General features: G+C 44.1%; 1 protein-coding gene across 1 annotated transcript in view; it reads left to right on the top strand.

The window, feature by feature from the left end:
- AIFM1 (apoptosis inducing factor mitochondria associated 1) overlaps positions 1 to 20,499 on the top strand; it is a 31,560-nt gene extending 11,061 nt beyond the window's left edge. Inside the window, exons 3-16 of the mRNA XM_008701630.2 lie at positions 2,212 to 2,311; positions 3,402 to 3,526; positions 3,654 to 3,784; positions 5,243 to 5,333; positions 9,754 to 9,838; positions 10,476 to 10,552; positions 11,464 to 11,572; positions 12,845 to 12,952; positions 13,298 to 13,386; positions 13,840 to 13,980; positions 15,965 to 16,107; positions 18,078 to 18,202; positions 19,707 to 19,903; positions 20,240 to 20,499. Of these exons, the coding sequence (XP_008699852.2) occupies positions 2,212 to 2,311; positions 3,402 to 3,526; positions 3,654 to 3,784; positions 5,243 to 5,333; positions 9,754 to 9,838; positions 10,476 to 10,552; positions 11,464 to 11,572; positions 12,845 to 12,952; positions 13,298 to 13,386; positions 13,840 to 13,980; positions 15,965 to 16,107; positions 18,078 to 18,202; positions 19,707 to 19,903; positions 20,240 to 20,311 (1,593 nt within the window). The 3' untranslated portion in view covers positions 20,312 to 20,499. The remainder of the gene's footprint in view (positions 1 to 2,211; positions 2,312 to 3,401; positions 3,527 to 3,653; positions 3,785 to 5,242; positions 5,334 to 9,753; positions 9,839 to 10,475; positions 10,553 to 11,463; positions 11,573 to 12,844; positions 12,953 to 13,297; positions 13,387 to 13,839; positions 13,981 to 15,964; positions 16,108 to 18,077; positions 18,203 to 19,706; positions 19,904 to 20,239) is intronic.
- The last annotated feature ends 933 nt before the right edge of the window (positions 20,500 to 21,432 follow it).

The following is a 21,432-nucleotide window of genomic DNA, read 5'->3' as shown; positions in this document are numbered from 1 at the left end:
TCACAGATTTGTAGTTTTTCTTAACCCGACATGTATTCATGTTACTAATTGGAAATCTGTGCAAACTGGGAATACAGCAACACTTGGGGGAAAAGTAAATTTTTATTTAGTATGTCTGCAAGCATTTTCATATCAGAATATTTACTTAACAGCTAGATACGTAAATATATATGTATATAAATATATGACAACCCTCATTTTTGTCCTTTCCCCACTAAACCTCAAGATATTTCTTGGTCTGCTCTACCCCTCACGTGTGAACCCATTAGGTCTAGGCTATTTTTGGATATCTCTCTCTGTCTGACCATGACCCCAGTTTATTTCTCTGTTCACTCATGTTGACCAGCTTAAGCCATCTTTTTAGGTAAAATTCCCTTTCTTAAAGGAAATTTTTATTTATTTATTTTTAAAGATTTTATTTATTTAACAGAGAGAGAGTGAGAGAGCACAAGCAGAGGGAGTGGCAGAGGGGGAGGGAGAAGCAGGCTCCCCACTGAGCAGGGAACCCAATGTGGGGCTCCATCCCAGGACCCTGAGATCATGACCCAAGCTGAAGGCAGATGCCCAACCATTTGAGCCACCCAGGTGCTCCAAGAAATTTTTTTTTAGGTGTGGGTAAATACTGGATTCGTGTATGGTATCCAATAGCAAGGTAAAAACTTTCTTCCTGAAATTGATGTCAGTTGAATTCAGTTTATTAATGTGATGAATTTATTGGTGAATTCAGGGAATAGCCATTCACTTTTAACATACCATACTTAATTTTCTAACCCACTCATACCATATGTTAGATATTTCTAGGCTGATAAATGTTAAGTCCAGGTTTCAGGGTCCAGATTCCTCATTACAGCCCACTGCCTAATGGGCTGCTCTGTGAAGGGCTCATAGAAATATTCTTCATACATGTTTTATGACACTTCTGATTGTCCTTACTTTCTCCTCCAATTAATTAATGACCTGGGATTTCATTTGACATCAGTTACTTAAATGTTCATCTTGTTGAGCCTTTGGGGTACAAAAGAGCAAAAGTATTGTAATTAAAACAAGTCACTCTTGCCTATTTTTCTTTAAATCTCCAATAAATTCTAATGCTATATGTTAAAAAAACTAGTCATAATGCTAACAGACCCTTCTTCAAGTTTAACAGCTAAAGAAGATAGTAGATTTGAAATAGGTGATTAAGCAAGGTATTTGACCCTTGGTAAATATTTAATGTCAAAAGCAGGATAGACCATTGAGGGGAAAGATGAATTACGCTGTGAGATGAGGATACAAGCAGTCATGTTTCAGGGCATTAGTAGAGTACCCAACAAAACTTGGGACATCTACCAAGAAAACGTAATGTCCCAGCTTCCTACCCAGAACTGTATAGTTAGTTTTCACAGCTAGTAACCAGCATTGTCCCAAGACCGCTTTTATAAAATTTAACATTGGGGCACCTGGATGGCTCAGTTGGTTAAGCCTGTGACTTCGGCGCAGGTCATGATCTCAGGGTCCTGGGACTGAGCCACACATTGGGCTCCCCGCTCAGCAGGGAGTCTGCTTCTCCCTCTCCCTCTGCCACTCCCCCCACTCGTGCTATTGCTGTCTTACAAATAAATAAATAAAACCTTTAAAAAAATAATAAAGTTTAGCCCTTTATTCTTCTAGTATAAGACAATTTTCTTAAAAAAAAAAGATAAAAAAGATGGTAAAGACAGCTTAAGAGGGTAGGAAAGTCATTCAGGTATTCATGAATATACATTTGTTTTATTTCTTTATAAAAGCTTGTAAAAATTAGAATCAGTGTAATTCAGGGCACCTGGCTGGCTCAGTCAGTAGAGCATGTGACTCTTGTGAATTTGAGACCCACGTTGGACATAGAGATTACTTCAAAAAAATTTTTTTTAAAAATGAAAAAAAAATTTTAATAAAATTATTTTCTTTTTTTCTTTAGCTGTACCTTCAGACTTAAATATAAGGAAAATTCTTTACATAGAGCCTAAGGAAATTTGAAACTGAAACCTTTTCATCTATGTGCCCTGGTCTTTCTAGACCAAGTGTGTACATATCCAATATTTTTTTTCTTGAGAAAATAATTTTGCCATAGTGATTTTAACATAGAACTTACTTCATGTAGACAAAAGCTTCTCATTTAATTGAAAGATAATGACATTACTTATGGTATGAGCTAGCTTTATGATGAAATTTTCTCCATGTTTGGATCTGCAGGCCTACAAGACTATAAAAGATGATCAAAAAAGATATGATGAAAGAATGTCAGGGTTAGGGCTGACACCAGAAGAGAAACAGAAAAGGGCCACGTCACCTGGTGAGTATTATTTTAAGACTCAATATATGAAGGGCAAGTTAAAAACAGTTTGGGTACTATGCTTTGCAGATGTCTTACAGACGTGATGATGCTCTGAGATTTTAAGCTTCCAGAAACTGTGGAATTACCCCAGACCTGGGGTATTTGTTAAGGTATTTGATTGGAATTTGGGTTTTAGAATAGTCATTAATGATGATTATGATTAGTTGATTTTTTTTTATATTAGGCTCTTAAAAGGCAAGCTTTGTGAGGAAAGTTGTTGGAAAAGACATGAAGGCCTTTTTTTTCAATGAGGAAATTCTTTTGGTCTGTTTTATTCCCCTTTAGAGTCTTCGGAGTTTTCAAGTTGTTAAAGATATATTTGTTTTCCTAAAGCATATAGCCCTAGCCATCACTTCCATCCCCATGACTAGCTTGATTTTTCAGAGAGGAATATTTTAATCCCTTAATAAGCCCCACAACTCTGGGTGGGCCATTTACGTTGCTTTCTTCAGAACACCTCCTTTTTCTTGAACGTTATATAATAATCCCCAATTGACCTGCTGGGTTTTCCCCCTTTACTGCTAACAAAAGGTGAAACTGTACTTGATATTTTCCTGTTGGTCATTAGGAAGTTAATGGGAAGAGCAGAAGCTTTCTGATGTATACTTTCTGACATATTTTAGAAATAGCTACACATTTAAGCTAGGTTCTAGTTCTGACAGACATAATGAATGAATGACGTTGGCCAAATCATTCGCCTCTTTGGGGGGTATTTTTCACTTGTGAAATGAAAAAGATACTTGCTTTTCTTGTCCCGTCAGGCTGCTGTGAAGTTGATCAAGATTAATGTAGGTACAGTGTTCGCTAGCTTTATGTAATGGATTGAAACAAGTGCAAGGTGATTCTTTTTTTAATAGTGGCAAGGAGAGGCGCCTGGCTGGCTGGCTCAGTCGGAGGAGCCTGCGACTCTTGATCTCGGGGTCATGAGTTCAAGCCTCATGTTGGGTGTAGAGATTACTAAAGAAAATAAATAAATAAACTTTAAATAGGGGCAAGGAGTCATCTGAGATTTTAAGAAAGTTCACCCTGTCTGGTGTGTTGCTTACAGCTCCAGAAGGAGAACCAGTTCCTCAAGTCAGGGTACCAAGTCATGTTCCGTTCCTGCTCATCGGTGGAGGCACCGCTGCTTTTGCTGCAGCCAGATCCATCCGGGCTCGGGATCCTGGGGCCAGGGTAAGGCACACACTCTTCGGCTTGGCACGGAGGGTATAGTCTGCAAGCACTTAGCCAATATGAGTGCTTTGCTATCTGCCTCTTAAATGACTTGGCTGTGATAAGTATCATTATTTTATATCTGAAGGTACTGATTGTGTCTGAAGACCCTGAGCTGCCATACATGCGACCTCCCCTTTCGAAAGAACTGTGGTTTTCAGATGATCCAAATGTCACAAAGACGCTGCGATTCAGACAGTGGAATGGAAAAGAGAGAAGGTGTGTTCACTTCCGTAAAATGGGCCTGACTGGCAGCTCGAACTGAGCACAGGGCATTGGTCAGGGTTTTGCACAGACCATGTACGGCGCATAGGAGAGGTGCCTTGGCTGCACACTGGAGTCTGCTGTGGTGCACACTTGGTACAGCTTAGAGGCAACAGGCTCCCGTGGCAAGCGTCCTGGATTTTGTTACCAGATCTGCCAACAAGTAAAGCTGTAACGTTGGCCTGTGAAGTACTAATGCACCTATTTCCGTTCTGTCAGACTTCTGCCATGAAGGTCAGCTCGGCCTGTGTCGTCACTTCCTTAACATTACACTTGCCGAGGCATCTCCCTTAAAAGCAAAAGAGTAGACACTCTTCTCTGGTATTTTCCTTGACACCCTAGCAGGCATTCAGAATTGTGGGACTAGAGTGGGAACACTGTAAGAAAGAACCTCGTTATTAAAATGTTTGTGTGAAAGACTTGGAAGGACGGGTCCAGAAGCCTTCTCCTTCTGCAGGACTCCATGGATCTCTTGATTCCAGTACCATGTTTTTGGGCCCCAGTTTTTTTCTCACTAGTGATCCCTTTGATACTGGACTAAGTTTTACAGATCTGCCCACCTCCCTCACCCCCATTATCATGTTCTGTTCTCAAGCAGGATGTATACTGTCAATTATATTAGCCATCCCTTAATTAATATCTCATAGCTAATGTCTGCTGTTTGAGGCAAAATCCTCTCAGGAGCTAGACCTAGCTGTCCATTGACCAGCACCGTTCTGGACAACTCATTTGGGTGGATGTGTGAATACCAGCTCCCTGGATGGTCTTCTTGTTCTAATTTTGGGGTTTTTTTTTTTGTTGTTGTTGTTGTTTAAGATTTATTTATTTGAGAAGGAAAGTGTGCAGTGGGTGGAGGGGCAGAGACAGAGGGAGAGGGAGAGAGAGAATCTCAAGAAGACTCCCCGCTGAGCATAGAGCCGGACACGGGGCTTGATCTCATGACTCTGAGATCATGACCTGAGCCAAAATCAATAGTCAGACGCTCAACCAACTGAGCCACCCAGGCACCCTTTCTTGTTCTAATTTTGAACCTAAATCCAGAGCAGGTTTCTCAACCTTGGCACTATTGGCATTTAGTCCTGGATAATTCTTTGTTGTGGGGGCTGCTGTGTGCATTGTAGGATGTTTAATAGCATCTTTGGCCTCTACCCACTAGATACCAGAAGCCTCCCTCCCCCTAAGCTGTAGCCAGAAATGCCTCTAGACATTGCCAAATTGCCCCCAGGTGAGAACCAGTAGTCTAAAATACCTCTGTGTAAATAAGTTTCGACCAAGATTTAGTAGACTTGGAAACCTACTCTGGAAAATGTTCCTAAGAGTTTTTCGTGATTGAAACAATTTTATCAAAGCTGTGGGGGGAAGTTGATGGCAGTTCCAGGTGCTTGTAACATTTTCTCCCTCTTCTCTGTACAGCATATATTTCCAGCCACCTTCTTTCTATGTCTCTGCTCAGGACCTGCCTCACATTGAAAATGGTGGTGTGGCTGTCCTCACTGGGAAGAAGGTGAGCTAGTAGGCTGCTTCCCTTGTCAAGCTCCATGTGGGCCAGAAGTATGGTGACTTGTATTCCCACTGCCATTTACATCTGTCCTGCCATTGAGTTCATCAAAGAAGGATCGAGTCATTTTAGGTTTACTATTGCCAGTCTTCACGGCTCAGTGTTTCTTCCTGGGGGAAGCACTAATCTCAAAGCCTAGAGTAGCATGTCAACAAACTTTCCCAGGGAAGTCAGACCAATGGGGACAGTGATCTTGAATCTGTTCCCTCTCCAGATTTGCTCCTCCGCCCTTCCTTTGTCTTCCTATTTTCCACATTAACATTTCTCTGGGATTATTGATGACAAGAGATTGACAGCAGTATATTATTCAAGATAGTAAAATAATGTAGGCATTATGTCAGCATGGGAAATATCGTTAACACTTTACAAAGGTGAGTTCCTGAGTAATGGGGGCAGTTATTGGAGGGCGTTTGTGGGATCCGGGGGGATTTGTTTTGCTATGTTATGTTTCATTTTTGTTAATGGGAGCTGCTGGAGTGTATTTGTAAACTAATGGTGATGTTCTAGTGGAGAGGGAAGGGTTCTCAGAAGGAGCAAAGTCCAGAGTAGATGGGTTCCAGAGCACAAGTGGAGGAATTGACCTTCGCTAGGCATGAGCCCACTTCTTCTATAAGGAGACATAGGCAGAGGAAGTGGATATAGGTTTATGGATAAGCTGGTAATGAGACATTAGGTATTAAGTTTCCTCTGTGTGTGAATAACACACAGGCCCTGTCCTCTAGGGCCTAACAGTATTTAAGCAAAAACATGAACAGATAATCAGAATACATAGATGTGGAGTAAGAAAGATAGGCACAGTGTATTATGGGAATTACTGGAAAACATGCCCAGTATAGAGGTGATTTCAGGGAAGGCTGCCTGGTGGAGGAGGTCTTACAGAATGGGAAATTTTATGGAATGAAGAGGAATTCACCAGATTAGTGGTAAGTGAAGAGAATTCAAGAAGAAAACAGCATAAGCAATGATATGGGGGTACGAAAAAGCACCTTTGGTGCAGGGAAACAAGCAGCGAGTTACTGACAGAGCAGAAAGTATAAGCTAAAGAATGGCAAGCGGTGAAACCAAGAAGTTACACAGGGGCCTGACCATGGAGAGCTCTGTTGTGTAGAAGAACCTGAGCTTTATCCCATAGGCACTGAAGGGGCTCTTGCATTTTAGACAAGGATATAAAACAGATTGAATTTTAAGTAATCCCTCTGTTGGCTTTGAGGAGGATGGATTTCAGGGAGACAAGATTAGAGGTAGACCATTTTGAAGACATTGCACTAATCTAGGCGAGAGATGACAGAGCCCAAATTAGGGCAGTAGTGGCAATGACGGCACTGGTGATGAAGAAGTAGCAGTAGTAGTAAGCACAGTTTCAAAACGCTTTACAGGTATTATCTCATTTTCTCATAATAATCTTATCAGATAGGTACTATTACTGTTGCCATTTTACAGAGAAAGAAATTGAGATTAAAAAGAGGTCAACTGTGGGGTGCCTGGGTGGCTCAGTGAGTTAAGCATCTGACTCTTTATCTCAGCCCAAGTCATGATCTCAGGGTCGTGAGTTCAGGCCCCTCATTGGGCTCCACGCTGGGCATGGGGCCTACTTAAAAAAAAGAAAAAAAGAAAAAAGATAACCTAACTTGCCTAAGATCATACAGCTAATAAGTGGTAGAGACCGAATTTGAACCCAGATCTGTCTGACTCCAGAATTCTGACTCCAGAGCCCAAGCTCTCAATAACACCATTGTATAGCTTCCTAAGAGAGGTGACAGAGAGTGGGAGACAGACCGGAGACACGCTTAGAAGGCAGCCTCGATGGGGCCTGGTGATAGATTGAAGGTGGAACATGAGGGAGAGGGAGGAGGCGAAGATGCCTTTCTGATTTCCAGCTTGTGTAGTAGGTGGTGGTGTAGCCCCAGCTGAAAGAGACATTACAAGATGTTACAAGAGGAAGACCTAGTTTAAGAGGGAAAGAAAATTTTATTTTTTGGATTATTACATGTGAAATGGAATATATTTGTGGAGATGGTCTTTGGGCAGTTGGATATGCTCAGAGGAGGGGTCCAGGCTCAGATAGAGATTCGGGAGTCATCCACGTATGTGTAGGAATTGAAACCGTGAGAGTGGATGAGGCTGCCTGTGGAGAACTTTGCAGTCAGAGGGCAGTGGGGCAAGGATGGAACCCTGGGGAACCCAACTTTTAGGAGGCAGGCTGAAGAAGAGACCACAGAGGAAACTAGGAAAGAAGTTGAAGAGAGCACAGGACAGGGTCCGAGTGAGGTTGGAGAGCGTTTTGAGAAGGAGGGTCACATCCTCCTCCTTGGAGCAGAGTGGGGTCTGGCAGGAAAAGAACTGTAAAATGAGGCATATAGACTTAGTGGCCCAGATGTCATTGTGAAGTCAGAAAAGGATAAAGTACTCCTTCAAAAAGTTTAAATGAGAAAAGGGAGACCGCAATTGGTAGGCGCTTGAGGAAGATGTAGAGTCAGAGGTGGGGCTCTGAGGACGGGACAGACTGAATTGTGTTAACGGGCTGAAGGCCTCAGATGTCAGCAGAGAAGAGGAGAATGAGTGGTAACTATCAGGAGATGGTTCTGGGCGAGAAAGGAATGGAATGGGGCTCAGGCACAGAAACAGCACAGAAAGGACACCTCATTCCAGAAGCTGGAAGGAAGGAAGTGAAGCTTTTCTTTGGAGGTTGGAAGGTAGGAAGCCGAGGAGCATCACATCTAATGGCTTCACTCGTTCTTGCAATAAACTAGGATACCGGGTGGTTGGTTATCTGAGAGTGAGCAGTGTGATGGTTGAGTTAGTGTGGTTGGATTGAAGAGAGAGCTTACCCAAGGACAAACCAAAGGTGGCTAAAGAAGCTACTCACCATCCAATCACAGTTTATGTCATTGCCTCCAGAAAGCTTGACGGAGGACCCCTGTCACATGTTCCTAGAGCTACCTGTCCTGCCCTTATCAGAGCATTTCTCACTCTTCGTTGTATTTGTTAAATTGTCTGCCTTGCTCCTAGACTCTGGAGACAGAGAAGGTATCTGTTTTTCTCACCATCATGTCCCCAACACTTAGCACAGTCTCTGACATAATAGGTGCTTGATAAGTATGTCTTGAATGAATGGCCTCGCAGCTAGCAGGGAGGCGAGCAGAGACTGGATCTCTAGTTTCTCTGACTGCAGATCTCAGGCTCTTCACCGTAAGAGGAGGGTGCGAGGATATTAGAGGTGGTTGCAGAACAGTTTGGGTGATCTAGCATGGGCCCAGATTAGTTGGAATGTAACAGCCCACGGGGTAAGCAGAGAAAATCAAAAGCAAGTATAGGTGACAGCAGGACTGTAAAACAAGCTGGAAGAATGGAAAATTGTGACCAAAAAGTGGGATATTCAAGGTAAGAGTAGAGCTTTTAAGAGATAGGATTCTGGATGTGGCTCGGAAGGAAAGGATGAGCCGGCTTCTAACATGTTCAGTGAACGAGGAGTGACCGGGAGGTGGCTGCATAACCGTGACTGGTGGGATGTACGTGGGTGCTTCTCGGAGGGGCAGGAGGGCACATGAATCTGGGAGCAGCAGCACCCAGCTCCCCCACCCCTGGGTGTGATGGGGGAGGAATGTGGGTGAATGAGCCGTCTCTACATGTGAGCTGTCCTTGACAGGAGAGCTGAGTTCTAGTGAAGGGTAGAAGGTAGACAAAACATCTTGTAAAAATGTTGAGGGTGTAGGAGCATTGTTAACAAAGAAGTAAGGTTTCCAGAAAAGCCAAGCAGAAAAGTCTGTCTCCATTCTCCATTTCCACAAACTGGGCAGGGACTTTGGGGACTGCAGGGATTGGTTTTAATGTTGGCTGCTTAAGAAACTACAAGCACTTGAAGAGGCTGGGTACCAGAAACTGTGGTGCCAGTGATTACTTCGAGATGGTTTCTTAAGGATCACCCTAGGTCAAGAATGAATTCTTCTCGGGGCGCCTGGGTGGCACAGCGGTTGGGCGTCTGCCTTCGGCTCAGGGCATGATCCCGGCGTTATGGGATCGAGCCCCACATCAGGCTCCTCCGCTGGGAGCCTGCTTCTTCCTTTCCCACTCCCCCTGCTTGTGTTCCCTCTCTCGCTGGCTGTCTCTATCTCTGTCAAATAAATAAATAAAATCTTAAAAAAAAAATGAGTTCTTCTCACTAGGCTGATGGCTGAAAGGTATGGGGTTCTTTTTTGGGGTAACGGAAATGATCTATAATATAGTGGTGGTGGTTGCACAACCTTGTGAATATACTAAAAACGACTGAATTGTACACTTTAACATGGTAAATGTAATGTTATGTGAATTATGTCTCGATAACAGAGCGTTTTAAGCTAACTCATCTCTGTCTTTCTGTGTGTCCCAGGTAGTGCAGCTCGACGTGAGAGGCAACATGGTGAAACTTAACGATGGCTCTCAGATAACCTATGAAAAGTGCTTGATTGCAACAGGTGAGTATTTCTCGCGACAGATTTCTTCCCTGGTACAGCTCATTCGAGTTTTAATGTAGAGGGCATTACTTAATCTTGAGAAAACCAAAGCCCAGTCTCTCTGAAGTGCAAAGCCCAGCTAACTACAGGCATCCGGTCAGCAGCCCTTCTGGAGTATCCTTGATGCTCCTTTGGGTAAGGGCACGGGTGGGTATCGAAGAGGATGGCCTTTTTTTTTTTCTCTCCCCATTTAGCCCTTCCCCTCTCCTCTCTGCCCTGCGCCCTGGAAGTGATATAGCCTCACAGCTTCATTGCCAGTTCCAATCAGAAATCAAGAGAGGAAACTGAAGCAGCCGCTTAAACATAGCATGCTTTCTGGCGATGCCCTTAGAAGGGGGTGGGGAAGCAAAAACCCCAAGGTCTTGTGGCCATCTCTGGTGAGGGCGGGCCCTTTGTAGAGAGACTCACAAATGGCTTCTCAAAGGAAATTGACAGAAGCCCGCTGGGAAGCCAGGTGAAGGGAAACAAAGCCTCTGGGCCCTGTGGAAGCTGAGGTGGCAGCAGCAGAACTGCACTCGCCGCAGCGCCACCTTTTTGGGGGTCGTTTGGGCTAGCTCCCCACTTGTTGGGCTAAAGGCTTTCCCCCTCCTATTTCCAGGAGGCACTCCAAGAAGTCTGTCTGCCATTGATAGGGCTGGAGCAGAGGTGAAGAGTAGAACAACGCTTTTCAGAAAGGTAATTGTCTGCTTTAGTGCTTTCATTGTTTCGGTGTTTGAAGAGGTAGCATAATCATGTGGTCCCCAAGTAACCACCCAGGAACTGGGAGATGGGAGCTCTATTTATGGCTCTTCTACAGACTTGTTTTCTGGCCTTGAGCAAGTCACTTCCTCTCTCTGCACCTCAGATACCCCACTCGGGGGTTTTCAGCTCCTAGGCGAAAAACACATGTAGTGTTTTTTATTGCTTGCTATAGTTCCTTCCGATTGCCCTTCCATAGTTGTTTTCTTCCTGATGCATTTGAGTCATTAGAACTCCTTATAGCTTCTTGGCATTTTGCATTGCAAATGATACTGTGGAGATTTTGAGGAGAAAACTCGAGAACCTAAGTGAAAAGGGAAGCGGGGGCTTTGCTTCGTAACTCTGTGCCTTACTCGTGACACCTGCTGAAATTTTCCAGCCAGTCTTGCGGGTATTTGAAAAGATTGGTATCATCCTTTAAATTCTTGATCAAATAAGGTTTATCAACCTTTGCCACCATTGACATTTTGGGCTGGACGATTGTTTGTTGTGAGAAGCTGCCCTGTGCATATAGGATATTTAGCAGCATTCCTGGCCTCTACCCAATAGCTGCAAGGAGCACTTCCTCACCCCCAGTTGTGGCAACCAAAAATGTCTCCAGAAACTGCCAAATGTCCCCTGAGGGGGAGGGGGCGAGACTGCCCCCAGTTGAGAACCACTGATGCTAGAAGGAATGTTGCACTGCAGAGAGAAATTCACATCAGTAACAGAGGCTATAATTGAGCCACTTCATCCAAGGAGAAGATTTTATATGCAAATTACATGTCAAAGGTTTAGCAGAAAATATTTCTTGGTATTATCCTATGCCCCTTGGGAAATCAGTGTACTAAACTGGTGTGATCCTGCAGATTGGAGACTTTAGAACCTTGGAGAAGATTTCCCGAGAAGTCAAATCAATTACGATAATCGGTGGGGGCTTCCTTGGGAGTGAACTGGCCTGCGCTCTTGGCAGAAAGGGTGAGTACTGGGCAGTGACCTTGATTTTTCTTTCTCTGGTTTTATATCCCATGCTTTTTTGGGCTCTCACAAATTCAAGGGATGCATTTGCCAAGATCAGTAGAAAGAGTTTGATTAAGATTTATGTGGTAAGGGGCGCCTGGCTGCCTTAGTCGGTAGAGCATGCAACCCTTGATCTCAGGGATGTGAGTTCAGGCCCCACATTGGGGGTAGAGTTTACTTTAAAAAAAAAAGATTTATATGGTGAAAAACTAAGTACTGAGCTTAGTTCTCATGAGGAATCCCTTAGTGACCAAAAAGCTGTCATCTGAGCAACTGAGCAGAAATGCTTTCTTTCCCTTTCTCTAGCTTCTAAGCCAGGACTCCTCAGAAATAAACTATTAAGGGGATGCCTGGCTGGCTCAGTTGGTAGAGCATGTGACTCTTGATCTCAGGGTTGTGAGTTTGAGGCCCACGTTGGGTATAGAGATTGCTTAAAAATAAAACCTTTAGGGGCACCTGGGTGGCTCAGTTCGTTAAGCATCTGATAAATCGGGTTTTTTTTTAAATTTCATTTATTTGAGAGAGAGAGCACATGTGTGCACACAGACAGAGGAGAGGGAGAAGCAGATTCCCCGCTGAGCAAAGGGTCTGACACGGGGCTCAAACCCAGGACCCTGGCATCATGACCCAAGCCAAAGGCAGACGCTTCACCACCTGAGCCACCCAGGCACCCCTGATAAATCTTTTTTTAAAAATCTTCAAAAAAATAAATAAAACATTAAGGAAAATGAGTTATTAAGATGATAAGGGCAATGTAGACTACAGAGTTGTATGTATATTTGAACTGCCGTTCCCTGTAAAAATCAGACTTTCTTCAGACACACGGTGGTTGCCAGTTCAGCAGATCTGTGTGTTCCAGTTTGAATGTTTCCCGGCATCTGTTTTCCTTAATGTTAGTTTTGGGCTGTGTGAAATCAGGGCATCTTCTCAGGAGGGTGCTTCTTGTTCAGAGGCCACAAGGCACACGTGTGAGCCTGAGCGGATGCCTGGGTGTAGTGCACTTAGTCATGGTGCGTAGTTGGGTCCAGGGACGGCACTTCTGATGCCTGTTGTGTTTGCCTTGTCCGTGCCCTCATAACCCAGTGCCCCACAGGCTCCTAGGCTCTGGCCTAGGTCGCAGCATTGCCCTGTGTGTCACGAATGGCTGTCTGCTGCTCCTTTATTTCTTTTCCTGTCTTCCCGGGATTGTCTTTTGCCTTCTGCTCTACCTACTCTGTTTCTTCTTTCGAGCTCGAGCTTTGGGCACAGAAGTGATTCAACTCTTCCCTGAAAAAGGAAATATGGGAAAGATCCTTCCTGAATACCTCAGCAACTGGACCATGGAAAAAGTCAGACGAGGTAGAGAGACTTTCCATATGCTGCCGCTTTTTTCTTTGAATTAGGCGTAATGCAAAGTTGGCTGCTTTGGGAACCCCTTTGACATATGCCCTGTCACCTGGCAGATGAAATATTTCCACCATTCTCCGCTCAGCCAAGTGCCTGTAGGTGTTCTCAATCTGATGCACCAAATTCCTGGAAGTACTGAAAATGAACTGTGGGTGTGGGTTCTTGCAGTTCCCCAAGGCTGCCTGCATGCTGATGATTACTGGTTTTATGACGGGGGGTGCCTTTAGTCATCTTCCCTTCCTGTCATGAAAGTGGCACGCTCACAGGCTCTGCCTCAGGTCTTGTTTGCCTTCACAGAGGGAGTTAAGGTGCTTCCCAATGCTATTGTGCAATCAGTTGGAGTCAGCGGTGGCAAGTTACTCATCAAGTTGAAAGACGGCCGGAAGGTAAGGAGGGGAAGATGGGCTGCCAGACCTTCCAGCTCTCCCCTCCCCTTTCCTCATTCTTACTCCTTCATTTGATAACAGTGGCTAGTTTTCATAACAGCCACCATTAACACGGTCATAATTTTCTTAATGAACTGTTCCCTCCATTAAAATAAGAACGATGAGAGCCAGAGTAGACATGTGAACCACTTACCTGCTCCTGTCTGTATCACAGATTTTTGAGACCTTACAAGGGTGGCAGATTTCTGTTCCGACAATGTGGGGTATACTTGTGTTTGGAGGAAGTTTACAAAGTAGACCTTTAAATCTGTTTACCGGAGTTATGTAAGTTAATCAGTGATTTTTTTTTTTGTAAAGCTCCAGTTCTTAGTAAAATAATGTGCAGTTGCTATGTCCATAGACATGCATGGAAACTGTGGTAATTGGCTGAATTATTTCTTTTTTTTTCCTCAGGTAGAAACTGACCACATAGTGGCAGCTGTGGGCCTGGAGCCCAATGTTGAGTTGGCCAAGACGGGTGGATTAGAGATAGACTCTGATTTTGGTGGTTTCCGGGTAAATGCAGAGCTCCAGGCGCGCTCCAACATCTGGGTGGTAAGTGTGCTACAGCACGAGCAGGCATGGTTCCTTGTCCCCAGCCCATGAGCAATCCTGCCTGCAGTGTGCGAAAGCTTGTCAGCACCTTGCCCATAGAGTCAGAATGTTTGGAGGCCAAGGGTGAAGAACAGACGCTTAACTATTTGATTTACAAGATCAGGTATGGCCTCATGCCACAAGCTAGTGGAAAGGAAATGAACAGTGTACGTGCCTACAGAAATAGAGTTCTTCCCGTTCTACGGTTGGCAGCTGCCATCGGCATTCCCCTGATGGGTATGTGCCCAGCTTTCAGATGGATCTGCTGTTCCCTTTGCCCGAAAGTGAGCCCAGGGAATGGAGGATGAGGCACTTTTATAACATTCTCTAGAAGGGAAAATTACTCTGTTTTCCTTATCCTTGAGCACTATTTTTAGCTGTTTTAAAAAATCTATTATGACACAAACAAGACTATAGTATGTAGGAACCATGAGGTAATTTCCCCATTGTTAGATCATTACAAGTGTATTGTGTTTGATTATGGACTCTGCAACTAAGGACATAGAAACTTTGTAGGGTGTTTTTCCCTTAAAGCTTTTTTTTTTTTTTAAAGATAAAGTGTACTGGATTTTTTAAAAGATTTATTTATTTATTTTAGAGCATGAGCAGGGGGAGGGGCAGAAGGAGAGGGAGAGAGTCTGCCCCAAGCAGAATCCCTGCTGCTGAGTGCAGAGGTGTACCTAAAGTGTACTGGATTTTTAAAAACTTGTTATAAAAGCAGTATGTCGAGGCACCTGGGTGGCTCAGTCAGCTGGGCGTCCAACTCTTGATTTTGGCTCAGGTCATGATCTCAGGGTTGTGAGATCAAGCCCCACATGGGGCTTCATGCTCAGTGGGGAGTCTGCTTGGGATTCTCTCTCTCCCTCTGCCCCTCCCCACCTCTCTAAAATAAATAAATCTTTTAAAAAAACTATGCATTCGATATGGAAGACAGACAAGAATGAGAAAGGGTGAAGAAAAAAAAAAAGAAAGGGGGAAATCACCTACAGCAACCACCGATATTTTGGTGTATTTCCTTCCCTTCATTTTCTTCTGCATAGGTTTTTTTCCCTTTGTTGTAGATGGTCATGGTGAGTGTACTACAATAAACATTTGTGTTCTTCTCTTTTTTACTTCCATTCTAATGTATTTTCCACGTTAAAGACTCTATAATAGTCCACCAAGTGGATTTCATAGTTTATTTCACCATTGTTCACATGTTGGATTTTTAGGTTGCCTTAGGGGAGTCTGAATAGCCACAAAGGGTTAGAGCACTCATGTGCCACATCCTTAGTGAAGCTGGCCTTGTTCACATCCAGCTGGAGGCTTGCTCTCTGCTTGAAACACTGAGCTCACTTAATCTGTACCTGTCACATGGCACCCTGCTGGTTTGCATTGTACTATAGGGAGGAACAATGCTACATTTTCCTCAACTAGGTTATATGCTCTTTGTGGGCAAAGTGGGGGGTCAGGTTTGTCTCAGCCACCCAGACAGTATAATGCTTTGTACAGAAATAAGTTTTCCATAAATATTTGGTGAATGAACGAATAGATACTGAATGACCAAAAGAAAATCTTACCTTGGAAAAGATTTCTAGGTGAGAGGCGGTCTCACACCTAAAAACTGGTTTCCATGCATAGGAAAGAATATTCTACAAATCATGGTTATTAAATATTCGGTCTCTGCTAAGGACAGAATGAGAGAAGAAATAGGTGTGAGCTGCACCATAGAAGATTTAGGTTCGCTTTGTGGAAGCATAGCATAGTTTTCTGTTCGGGGGGTTAGCATAGAATAGTTTTTTAAAAATGGAATCTCAACTTTTTTTGGTACGTGTAGGTGCAATTCTGGCCTATAAATGGAAAACACTAGTTAACAGCACGAGGGTATTTTTGAGCCTTCAGAATGTATGTTCTGTCTTTGTTTGTTTGTTTATCATGTGCTCATGTGATGTGTTTGTTTCCAAAGGCAGGAGATGCTGCATGCTTCTATGATATAAAGTTGGGCAGAAGGCGCGTAGAGCACCATGATCACGCTGTCGTGAGTGGAAGATTGGCTGGAGAAAATATGACTGGAGCTGCTAAGCCATACTGGCATCAGTCAATGTTCTGGTAATAGTTTTGTACCTTGCGGGCTCAAATGGTTAGAACACAGAGTTAATGGAACCAGAGTTACAGTTTGGTTTCCATGTGGGCCAGTTAGCTTCAGAGTGCGGAGGGAAATTCCATCTTGTTTCCATGCATTCTGTACCCAGGCAGCCTTCTGGTAAAAGGCCCCACCTGGCAGAAGTTGGACTAGGTGAATGAGTGGAGATGGCATCAGCACTTATGGTGAAATAGCTCAGAATTTGAGCTACAGTAGGTGGTACAAACGTGTACTCTTACCTATAGACGGCAGTCTATTTTCATTTGTTCTTTGGTGGTAACCCTAACGAGCCCAACGTACTGACAGAAAGGCAGCCCAGGGGCACCTGGCTGGCTCAGTCAGTGGAACATGCAGCTCTTGATCTCAGGGTCATGAGTTTTAGCCCCATGTTGGGTGTAGAGATTACTTTAAGAAAAAAAAGGCAGCCCACTCATATGTAACCCTTAAGATTAGCAGTTCAAAGTCAGGCATCTGTAGGCAGTTCTCTGGATAGCAAAAAGTTAGCAAGGGACATTCCTGAGTACTGAGATTGGCCTTATTTGGCACACTCTCCTCTTGTTGCTTTGAAAGATGGGAGACATGCAAAATTTCCAAGGTTTCAGAAGCCTCTAAAGAGTTGCTGTTGGGAAAATGCTCAGCTGGTGAGAATACATTTTTGGACAATCACACAGTTTTGTGAGTGGGCAGCAGAAACATAACAGATGGGTTTCGGGGTCAACACCTGTAAGATAATGTGGTTACGAATAAAAGAGTCCATAGCTAGATAATTATCAGTTAGGTCTCAGGACCAGGATCCAAGAAGTCATTGTAGACCGTTCCCTGAAGACACCAGTCCAGTGAGCTTCCGTGGTCAAGAAATGACAACACAGGAATAAGAAGCAGAGCAGAAAGAATTTAGTCCATGATATTCAAATAGCATCATAAGAGGGCAGATGGTAGCTATGCTTGTGGTGAGGACAGCACAACGTGTAAACTCATCAAATCACTAAGTTGTACACTTGAAATGAGTGTAACATGATGTGTGATCTATCCTCAAATTTTACTTACTTACTTGATTAATTAAACGGTGGCAAAAGGTAGAGCACCAGAAACAAAACTATGAGTAGTAGCCTCACGTGATTACAAAACCATCATGTGTCTGTGCCACAAATACTCTTTGAAGTTCCTGCCATACTAAAAACAGTGTGATGGTGATAGGAAAAGTTTCCAAGAGGGGCGCCTGGGTGGCACAGCGGTTAAGCGTCTGCCTTCAGCTCAGGGCGTGATCCCAGCGTTATGGGATCGAGCCCCACATCAGGCTCCTCCGCTATGAGCCTGCTTCTTCCTCTCCCACTCCCCCTGCTTGTGTTCCCTCTCTCGCTGGCTGTCTCTCTCTGTCAAATAAATAAATAAAATCTTTAAAAAAAAAAAAAAGGAAAAGTTTCCAAGAAAAACAATTAAAATGAGCAAGTAAATGGGGGTATTCCAGCCTTGAAAAATGAAGGCTCAGAGAAAATACTGTCCATTAATGAAGCTGTAAAAGATCTCAGATTCTGAATTCTGTAAATATGGAGTATCCTTTAAAGCATCAGAAAGGCAGTTTTAGGTTGAGTTAAAGGAAGGTAGTGAGTAGTAAAGTTGAAGAACCCATCACTCCCCAAGGGATAAAAGCATGGATTAATTTCAGAAGGTGTAGATCATTGTATGGATATATGATATGTATAATGGCTTCTTAAGGAAAATAAAAGTTGCTTTGAGATAATAATGCTTTCTCACGATTGTCCCCAGTTGCCCTGGCAAGCAGACTGATCAGTTTGGCATTTCCCTTGTTGCACATACCAGGTTCTTTGGTTGGCATGAACTAAAGTGTGGTGTCTTAAAAAAAAATAAAAAATATGCCACCGTGTCATTCTTTGCAGTCCCTTGACAGAACACCCTCTTCTCTCTCCTTCCTTAGGAGTGATTTGGGCCCCGATGTTGGCTATGAAGCTATTGGTCTTGTGGACAGTAGTTTGCCCACAGTCGGTGTGTTTGCAAAAGCAACTGCACAAGACAACCCAAAATCTGCCACAGAGCAGTCAGGTAAGGAAGCCCAACTACTTCTCTTGGAGGAGTGTTGAGAAGCAGTGGTCCAAATTCTCCTGAACAAGGGGTTTCTATATTGGCCAGAGGGAACTGTCAGTGAAAGCCTTTCTTCATGTTGTGCTTTAAAATAAACCCAACCCGATGTCCTCACTCTTCAGTGATCTGAGAGCTGGCAAAATGTGGTATCCTGGTCAGAGCGTAGACTCAGATGTTGTGGGTGTTCGTCCTAGCCTCTGGGCAGTGGCTGGCTCGTGACTCTGGTTGAGTTTGCCTCTAGGGACTGGGAAGCCCTGAGCGCTGAAGAAAACCTGAACTTTTAAGATTTTTATTTTTTTTATCATTATTATTATTAGCCTCCTACTAATCCCAAGAACCTTAGTGTAGGACCTGCTATCCTCCACGGACCCTGGGCGGTGAAGAACTGGGCCGAGTAATTCTTGAGCTGCCTGTAATTCCATTTGTCACATCTTACTGCCAGGTTTTCTTTAGACGGGAGGCACCTCTCACAGAATGAACTTCTCTCCCACACAGGGCTCTTTCATTAACTCTTAGACCTGTTCTCTCTCCCTTCCGTGACCCTAGCTGAAGTTATTTAACCTCCGTGTCCTCTTGTCAGAGGCGTTTCAAGAACAGGTTGCTCTTTAAGAAGGAGAGAACAAGACGTCATATGGACATGTAGGTCCTTTTCCTGTGTAATCCAAGTGGATGACATACACCCGCTCCTTCATCTGGCCCCCTCCGGAGAAGTGGATCCAGGAGAGGGACCCGGGGATTTAGAAACTCCGGAGCACTACTCTGTACCCTGGGCAGTATTGTTCGGAGCCTGACTGTTCTCAGAGGACAGCATCCCCCCTCCCCAAGAGGAAACCCCTCCACTATGGTTTTTCCATATGGAAGTGCCCTCTCCTGCTTTGGCCAGAGGGCCTGTCTAGCAGCACGGTCCAATGGACCTTTCTGCTCCCATGGCAGTGTTCTATTTCTACTCTGTCCGCTACATTAGTCCCTAGCGGCATGTGGCTGTTTAGCACTTGAAATGTGGATAGTGCAAATGAGGAACTGAATTTTACATTTGATTTAGTTTTGGTTAAAATAGATTAAATTTTCATTAACTTTTAACGAATTTTTAATTAGAATAGCTGTTTGTGGCTAGTGGCTACTGTACTGGACCGTGCAGCTCTCGAATGTTTCTCAGAGGACAAGAGCAAGTCTGCAGTTTAAAGAAATCCAGATACCAGGAAATAATCCATAGCATACATTTAAAATGAACTGGTAAGGGAGGGAAGTTCTGGGTCAGACTGATGCAGTGCCCCAGAGCCGGCAAGGAAGAGCTTTTGTCGGCTTTGCCAAGGGAGAGGAGCTGGAGAAGGCCAGTGTTTGCTAAGGGGGTAAAAAAACAAATCCTCCAGGAGCAGCTTGAAGCAGGTGTCAAAAGATACTTGCCTTCTAGAATTTCCTAACTCTGTTTTGTTTTGATTTTGTTTTTTCTGGGGGTTGGCCACAGGTACTGGTATCCGCTCAGAGAGTGAGACAGAGTCTGAGGCCTCAGAAATCGCCGTTCCTCCCAGCAATCCTGCAGTCCCCCAGGCCCCTGCCCAAGGGGAGGACTACGGCAAAGGTGTCATCTTCTACCTCAGGGACAAGGTGGTCGTGGGGATTGTGCTGTGGAACATCTTCAACCGAATGCCAATAGCAAGGAAGGTGGGTACCTGTCAGAGCTCCTCGAGGAAGAGGGGACGTGTGGGCCAGAAAACGTGCCCGGGATGCCATCGGGTGCCATGCTCTGTGCTGTCCACCTGGGTCAAACTGTGCCTGAGCAGAACAGAGGTATAGCCTTGGCTCGGGAGCATTTCTTTTTCACTTAGGATTTGGCTGGGTGGCTGGGGAGTTGGCACACGCTCATTTGGGGTTAACAGAAGGCTGTTCCAATAGCTCCCTCCCAGGGCAATATGGGGACTGGCCCAGGCCGCCCCATTGTGCAGGCCAGCCTGGTGCATACGAAGCGAGTCAGTGACCCATTGTTACTCTCTCCCTCAGATCATTAAGGACGGTGAGCAACATGAAGATCTCAATGAAGTAGCCAAACTATTCAACATTCATGAAGACTGAAGCCCACCAGTGGAACAGGCAAGCACTTTGCTGTCCCTGACAGCAGCTTGGATGAGTAAAGGAGCATTTTTTATTCAGCAGACTTCCTCTGTGCATATGAGTGTGAATGGTAAAGTCCTTTGTGAATATTTCAGCCATGTAGGCAGATTCTTAATGTTCACCACTAAATAAAACCTGATTCTTCTAAATTAAATTCTGTTCTCTTTGAAAGGGAATGGGTGGGCGAAGGGAGGAAAGTTGTGCATATCAGCAAGCAAGCACACTGGAGCTCCTACCCAAGTGCATGATTTTTTTCAGCCTTATATTCCCTGCTCCACACTCTCAGCTGCTTTCAGCTCCCTGAATGTCTCTCTGGCCCCATCCACTGTTAAGTGAGCGAACACAGAAACACATGGAACAGACTCTGCTCTCCTCGGAACAATTCTTGTTGTCCTGCTCAGAACTGGCTTGGACCCACAAGGGGCCAGAAAGGTAACTTACTGCAAAAGAAACAAGGGTTCAGGGACCTGGTGCTTCATGGCTAAACCTGGAGACTGACTCCTTGAGGGATTGTGATCGCTCAACTCCGATCTCCACTTCTCCATGCACTGTCCCCCAAACTAGAAATCTGCTCTCCCCTCACCCCCTTCACCTAAAATAGGCTTATAGATACACCTCACTTTACAGATGATTTCCCCGAGAACAGAAATCAGAGTTTCATAAATCAACTCATTTTTTATATTTCAAATTAACTTTTAAAAATCAAATCTTGGGGCGCAACTCTTGATCTCATGGTCATGAGTTCGAGCCCCGTGTTGGGTGTAGAGATTACTTAAAAATAAAATACTTAAAAAAAAGAATTAGCTGCACTAGGACAGATTCTTACTATATGTATACAGGTTTAGTGAAATATGATCTGATGCATGGCACATCCAAATCCATACGTAGAAAACGCACCTAGCATCCAATGAAATAAGACCGATTCTGCAGTACTCATTGCTGCTTACAAAGATGGCGGTAGTTCTAAGACCCTGAAGCGTTTCACAAATCATGTTTTAAAAGATGAAATTGTGATTTGTCTTTTTTTTAGTGGTATGTGCAAGGTAGCCTAATTTTTTTGACAGTTGTTATCCTTGTATAGA

Source organism: Ursus maritimus, assembly GCF_017311325.1.
Source record: "Ursus maritimus isolate PB19 chromosome X unlocalized genomic scaffold, ASM1731132v1 scaffold_X1, whole genome shotgun sequence".
Lineage (NCBI taxonomy): Eukaryota > Metazoa > Chordata > Mammalia > Carnivora > Ursidae > Ursus > Ursus maritimus.
This window is presented reverse-complemented; position numbering and strand designations above follow the sequence as displayed.